This window comes from Sinocyclocheilus grahami, unplaced genomic scaffold (genome assembly GCF_001515645.1).
Source record: "Sinocyclocheilus grahami isolate Dianchi unplaced genomic scaffold, SAMN03320097.WGS_v1.1 scaffold405.1, whole genome shotgun sequence".
NCBI lineage: Eukaryota > Metazoa > Chordata > Actinopteri > Cypriniformes > Cyprinidae > Sinocyclocheilus > Sinocyclocheilus grahami.
The window spans coordinates 1,092,397-1,100,065 of NW_015505584.1; the positions used below are offsets into that span (position 1 = coordinate 1,092,397).

At 35.3% G+C, this 7,669-nt stretch overlaps 1 protein-coding gene across 2 annotated transcripts in view; it reads left to right on the forward strand.

Annotated features, from left to right (window-relative positions):
• The window catches only part of LOC107550686 (kinesin light chain 1-like), a 33,644-nt gene extending 26,868 nt beyond the window's left edge, over positions 1-6,776 (forward strand). The window contains exons 14-16 of one of the 2 annotated variants that reach the window (XM_016232030.1): positions 5,944-6,062; positions 6,186-6,249; positions 6,349-6,776. In XM_016232030.1, coding sequence (XP_016087516.1) covers positions 5,944-6,062; positions 6,186-6,249; positions 6,349-6,432 — 267 coding nt within the window. In that variant the 3' untranslated portion in view covers positions 6,433-6,776. Of the gene's footprint in view, positions 1-747; positions 1,229-5,943; positions 6,063-6,185; positions 6,250-6,348 lie in introns of those variants that run through there. The other variant, XM_016232031.1, reaches the window with a different exon arrangement.
• Positions 6,777-7,669: the final 893 nt, after the last annotated feature.

Consider the following 7,669-nt stretch of genomic DNA (forward strand, 5'->3'; position numbering starts at 1 on the left):
ACACACACACACACACACACACACACCCTCACACACACACACACACACACACACACACACACACACACTCACACACACACACACACACACACACACACACACAGACACACACACACAAACACTCTCTCTCACACACACACACACACACACACACACATATATATATATATATATATATATATATATACTTCAAAAGCTTTTATTAATGTTATTTTTAACAATTGTTTAATTTCTAATAAATTATTAAAATAAAATCAAAAGTTGTGTCTATTATTATTATTATTTAATGGTCTTGAGCTAACATGAACTAACAATGAATAGCTGTATTTTTATTAACTAATTAAAAAAAACTGATGGTCACTGTTGCACTCTATTATATTTAATATTTTTGTCCTAGTTGCTACGTTGCTTGGAAACAGTAAAATCCTACAGTTAAACTAATACTCTATGTTAATCTGGAATAACTGTTATTTGATTTAGAAGAATTTTCTTTTTTTTTAATAACTGTAACTGCTTATTGAACATTAGTATCTTTTAATATGTTGCTGCTCCCTTTGTTTTATTAAAAGCATCTGTGTGAGTTACAAATCCAGCTAAATACATTAGTTTATACAGGCGAAATCAGGTTAAATATTGCGATGCTAACAGAATCGAATGTCTTTATGTGCATTGATGGACAGACTCACTGCCTGCTCTTGATGTTCCCGTCTCATGTGTGCTTTTGTGTCCTGTCTCTCTCTGCATCAGGCCTAAGCTCTCCTCATCTTCCTCTGTCTGCTCTTACAACAAATCAGATCTGATCTGCCTGATCTAAATGGATTGCTGTGCGAGAGAAAGCCCAGCACAGCTTTAACTCTTGGCTGATGGGATATCATCTTACATTGGCTGTGTGTTCTTGCTCTCTCTCTCTTTCCCCGATTCTTACACACACTGAGTGATTTAGCTCGTTTGCTCATTCCTCCTTGTTCTCTGTGACGTCTGTTTTTGTGTCTGCATTGTTAATTGTGTAACACTAATGATCTGTAATATACAAGCTCAGTGACACACGTGTCGGATTAGCAGAGTGAATCTCATGAACAGGCCAAATCAAAAGAAATAAATTAGACATTGGATTTAGTTAAACACATTTCTCCCCGTAATGTCAAGAAAATTCCCAATATCATTACAGTAATGTAATAAAAAGTATATGTTATTTAAATGATGAACTATTACTGTTCAAAAGTTTGGGATCAGTAAGATTTTGTCATATTTTTTGAAAGAAGTCTCTTCTGCTCACCAAGGCTGCATTTATTTGATCAAAAATTAAAATGATAATATTGTGAAATATTATTACAATTTAAAATAGCTGTTTTCTATGTGAATATCTGTTAAACTTTAATGTATTTCTGTGATGCGCAGCTGTATTTCCAGCATCATTACTCCAGTCTTCAGTGTCACATGATCTTCAGAAATCAGTATAATATGCTGATTTGATGCTCAACAAACATGTATTATTATTATCAATGTTGAAAACTGTTGTGCTGCCCAATATGTTTTTGGTGGGAATCATGATATATAGTTTTTTCAGGATCCCTTAAAGATTACAAAGTTCAAAAGAACAGCATTTATTTGAAAGATAATGTTTTTAAGTGTTTCCTGTTGCTTTGATCAATGTATCCTTGCTCAATAAAAATATTAATGACTTTCAAAAAAAAAAAAAAAAAGATTTGTACTGACCCTAAACTTTTGACCTGTAGTGTAACTGCAAAACAAATCATATAAATACTTCAATATACTGTTATATTAACTTGTTATATTTAATTTCCTTTATTTTCTTTCATTTCTATTTCCTTCCTTTGTTATTTCGCAGTTACTTTTGTTAATAAATACACAGGTGCCTACTGTACAGGCCACCTCACAGATTACATATTAACACTTATTAACATTTATATTTAATCTGCAGTAGATAGCAAAAGGAAAGTGTATTTGGAAATACAGTGGAGTCCAGAAGTCTGCTGACAATTTTGCTTTCTTTACAAAATGAATAGATTTATTTTATTTACAAATGATATAATCGTCATAACAATTGAAAGGTTAAATTGGAAAATTTACATAAATTTCCACGACAAAGAAAGTCATACAATTTTGAAACAATATAAGGGTGAGTGAATGATAATTTTCATTTTTGAATGAATTATCCCTTTAGGAAGTGCTAGTGACCTTAAAGTACTGCAGAATTTGAAATATTTATTTTACATTTATGTTTTCATTTGCAGATTTTATGGTCTCAGACTTCTGGACCATGTGGCGTAACTCATGTTACAACACAGTTACTCTTTAGTTTATTATAGCTATTTTTATTTTATTCAAATTTTGAAGACCGAATCGCACTTGAAATAAGTGTATTATTTGCTACTCACATGGGGGTTTTTTTCCACTCATAATCATATTTAGTTTGGTAAAGAAGTGTTTGGTTGGGTATGTGTCAAGTAGGCTAAATTCATTCTTCATTGGCTTTTGTGCTGCCAAAGACATGTGACTTTAAGAAAGGCCAAAAAGTTCAGACCAAATCTGCTCAATATGCCAATAGCAGAGGCGGTGAGTTTTACACTTAGCTATTTTTTAAGCTAAAATTCTGTGTGATTTCGCTTATGGCATAGACACTACACATCTTTCAATGTGTTACTGTATGTGTTCAGCATTCAAAGCAGTCAGGATTGGTGAATTAGTGCAGATGTAGCAAATTCTTCACTGTAGTTGACCGACTGAAGGCTTCGCTGTAGATTGATGGGATGTTTGGACTGTGTGTAAATATAAATGTGACTCTTTCTGTACGCTGATGTATGTCTTCATTAAGCTAATTTAACCCAATAAAGGCTTGGAATAAGTGGCCTGGCCTCTGCCTGTGTGCATGAATGTACAGTCTGGGTGAATGTTTTATTGAAGGCACTCACTCAGCCACAATGTGACCTAGTTTCTGTCATTGGCAGTGGTCACACAGCTTGCTTTTGCCTCCGTTTTCTTCACCATGACGGCACAGAGCATGGATTAAAGTAATACCGAACAACTCCTAAAAGGCAGTGTGTAGCTCAGATTAGATTTAATGCTAATTCAGATGTAATGGATTGGATTCAGTGTATTGGTTTTCCATATCGACAATAAAGCAGTACTGCTATAGTTACCCTAGTAAAGCCTAGCTGCATAACCTGAGAGCACAAACATGCCCTGCCATCTGCTGGGCTCAGAGATACACTGCAGTGCTCCAGATCGTTTCTAATATTTTAACATGTTTATATCTGTACATTGGCTATCATTGCTCATAAGAGAGCTCATATATTGAATTTGGGGATTATTAGCTTACTAATAACCCTGTTGGCCAATAATCGTGCCAAATTGACCGATTAACAGAAGTATGAATTCTCCTTCATGTCAGTTCCAAAATCTAATAAACAGCAGTGCTGCAGTGATACTTTTGTAGGCCGACCCGTAAGTTAGCATCAGCCTGGTTCCCTCAATAAAAACGCTGTATATAATACAAACCCGATTCCAAAAAAGTTGGGACACTGTACAAATTGTGAATAAAAACCGAATGCAATGTCCACGGTTCAAATTTCAATAATTTATTCAGACTACAACATAGATGACATATCAAATGTTTAAACTGAGAAAATGTATCATTTTAAGGGAAAAATAAGATGATTTTAAATTTCACGGCATCAACACATCTCAAAAAAGTTGGGACAAGGCCATGTTTACCACTGTGTGGCATCCCCTCTTTTTATAACAGTCTGCAAACGTCTGGGGACTGAGGAGACAAGTTGCTCAAGTTTAGGAATAGGAATGTTGTCCCATTCTTGTCTAATACAGGCTTCTAGTTGCTCAACTGTCTTAGGTCTTCTTTGTGTTTGTAGTATTTAATAGCTGTATATAGTAAAATAATAGTATTTTTCCACTGACTTTTGTAGTGAGTATTGGGGAAAGTTATTTCTAAATGTAATGCATTACAGTATTGTGTTACTCCATAAAAAAAGTAACTAATTGCATTACCTAATTGAGTTTTTATGGAAAGTAATGCATTACATTACTTTTGTGTTACATTTTGTTACCTGAGCTGGGTTTTCTTATTTATTTTTAATAACAAAAAAAACTAAAAGTTATATTTTGGCAACTATTTAGGTCACTAAAAGGGAAATGAATAAGCCTCGGGCTGAAAGAAAGGCCTCTGCTCCTCACACGGGGATGTTGCTTATTTGAAAAAATTACTTGAACTTGAAAAAGTAATGCATTACTTTACTAGTTACTTGGAAAAGTACCTGATTAACTCGTGTTACTTGTAATGCATTATCCCCAATACTGTTTATATTACTGCAGATACTCTGTGACCAGCAAAAGTTTGTTTCATACACTTTTTGCTCATCAAAATAATCTCAAATGAACGCAACGTTAGCCTAAATTCAGTAAAAATCTATAATAATAAGCAAACTACACCACGGTCACATGACAATAACGTCACCATCACTAAGCTTCTGACAAATCTTTCAATTACTTGATTTAAAGGGATAGTTCACCCAAAATGAAGATTACCCCATGATTTACTCACCCTTAAGCCATACTAGGTGTTTATGACTTTCTTCTTTCAGACGAATGCAATCAGAGTTATATTTAAAATCTCCTGGCTCTTCCAAGCTTTATAATGGCAGTGAATGGCTGTTGATATTCAATAGTCCAACAGAACGAATCAATGCGTTTTTGTAAGAAAAATATCCATATTTAAAACTTTATAAACCATAATCTCTAGCTTCCGCTAACTGTTGTACACACGTTCACGAGAGAGTGGCGTCCAGTGGATGACGTAAGACGCAGGCGTAGCGTAAGGTCCGGTGAGAAGTGACTAACACGGAAGTGCAGCAGAGACAGCAAAACAAAACACCAGTCATGAATTAGAAGAGCAAAACGAGGATTTGTAAAGAAAAATGTCAGAGGATTTTGATATAAGCCAAGAGGAGACTGGTTTTCCTTTGCTGTAAACAGAACTTGGTTCTTGAGAGACTTCCGTATTCTCACAGGAGCTGAAGCTGCGCCTACGTCATTCGCTGGATGCCAGTCTCTCGTGAACGCGCATACAACAGTTAGAGATTATGTATATAAAGTATATAAAGTTTTAAATATCGATATTTTTCTGACAAAAGCGCATTGATTCGCTACAGGAGGTCTTTATTCACCCCCTGGAGCTGTGTGGAGCACATTTAATGATGGATGGGTGCGCTTTATTTTGCTTCAAAATCTCAACAGCCATTCACTGCCATTATAAAGCTTGGAAGAGCCAGGACATTTTTTAATATAACTCTGATTGTATTCGTCTGAAAGAAGAAAGTCATAAACACCTAGGATGGCTTAAGGGTGAGTAAATCATGGGGTAATTTTCATTTTCTGAGTGAACTATCCCTTTAAAAATCTACAATTTGAAAAGTTTGAGTTGAAACCGTTTGCGAGAGTGTGAGTAAAGTGAATAGTGAGTTAACCTGTTTGGTGTGATGACATGTAATATTGCCTGTTAGCAACTGTCTGTTTCAAGACACATAAAAGTAAAAAAAAAAAAATTAAGAGTGGGGTATTACTGTTGTATTTTATGTCATAGAATAAAACATAAAAATATCTTGAGCTTATGTTCACCACAGACCTTGTTTCAGGCATTTAACCAGAAAACCATTTTAAAAGCCCACTGACAGGATAATGGAACCGGAAGTGCTAAAATGCTAACTCGTGCTAACTCATTCCTGCAGCACTCTATAGAGCATGTATATTCAAAGTTTATTGTTTATTATGTGTAGGTTTATAACAAATGATCCAAAGTAGTCCAACACAGCAGCATTGGCTTAACCAGTGGCATGAGATGGGTGGAACTGCCTGTCTGACCAACAAAACATGATAGCAGTTTTAACTCAACACTGTGTTTGTGTTCAGGACGGGTCTCTCAGGAGAAGCGGCTCTTTCGGTAAGCTCAGGGAAGTCCTGCGCAGAAGCAGCGAGATGCTGGTGAAGAAAATTCAAGGAACCATGCCACCAGAACCTCGCAACACAAAGTGAGACACAAACACAGCGATTGATGAATGTTATACTGTACTGAACTTTAAAGCCAGCTTTACAGCCTGATACAGTAGAGTGTTGTTCTTTCATGTAAATACGATGCTTTTCATCCCACACAGCATGACGAGAGCCGCGTCCCTCGGCTACCTGAACAGTAACGGAGATGACGACGACTCTTTTCAGGTGAGATGATTTGGGGAGGTTGAGGCGTGAGCTCAGGGTTTGATTTGATTTGAAGGAGATTAATGGAGTAATGCTGATTTGTTGCTTGTCTCATCACAGGGTTCAGGAGCAGCGAGGACGCTGAGAAACAGCAGGCCTCTGAGCTCAAGCACAGTGGAGCTGTACAAAAGCACAGACCAATGAAAAATACATACATGTTCTGACTCATTTCTTACTAGATTTGTAGGAGGATTTGGTTCATGTGCTTTCAATCATGAACGCTTTTGGCTTTACACACTTGTATAAATCATGCATGTTTCTTTTTCTTCAAGGAATAGTTCATCCAGAAATGAAAACTCATCATTTACTCATTCTCATGTGGACCACAAAAACAAATTTAACTAACAGCTCTTTTTCCATATAACAAAAAAGTGAATGGAGGATGGGTGCCGTCAAGCTAATAATAAAAGTAGCTACTTGAACACTAAATTAAACGTCATAGTGTACAGACCAAAATATGGAAGCCTGTTTCCGCCAGGGGATTTAAAAAAAATTATAATTGCAACTTACTGCAATAAGTTTATATCTCACAATTCTGAGAAAAAAAAAGTCAGAACTGTATGAAAAAAAATCACAATTACCCATGACAGAAAAAAAAACCTGAACTGCAAGATGTAAACGTGCCGCTTTTTCAACTTTTTTCTGGCAAATCTTAAGTTATATCTCACAATTATGTGGAAAAAGGTCAGAATTGCAAGATGTAAATTCAAAATTGTGAGAAAAGTCAGAATAGCGAGATAAAAAGTCACAATTAACCTTGGCGGGGAAAAAAACGGAATTGCGATATGTAAATTCAGAATTCCAAGTGAAAAAAGTCAGAATTGCGAGATTTAAACTGAATTATGAGACAAAAACTTACTTTTACTATAACTACTATTACTACTACTATACTATAATATTACTATAACTTGCAATTCTGAGAAAAAATTGTTAGAATTATGAGATATAAACTTAAAATATCAATATACAATTTTGAGATTAAATGTTGCAGTTACCTTTTTTTTCCATGACGGACACAAGCTTGCATAATAAAATGTATGTTTTTACTGAGGGTGAAGAAATGAATTGCTAATCTTTCCCTCTGCCACAGATCTAAAAGCTCCTGAATATGTGGTAGTGTCTGTGTGGAAGAAAACTGTTATGGTGCCTTTTTGACAGTCATAGTCACTTTGTGCTTTCATTGTATGTAAAAGAGCAGCTTGAACATTTTGCTAAACATCTGCATTTGCAAATAAAGAAAGTTATACCCGTTTAGAAAAAACGGATAGGGTTGGGTGATGTGACCAAAATCTTTCAATAACGATATCTGTATCACTATTTTTGTTGTTTATTTTATGTTTGTTATTAAAAATAAGAACCAAGAAGCACATTACAAACAACA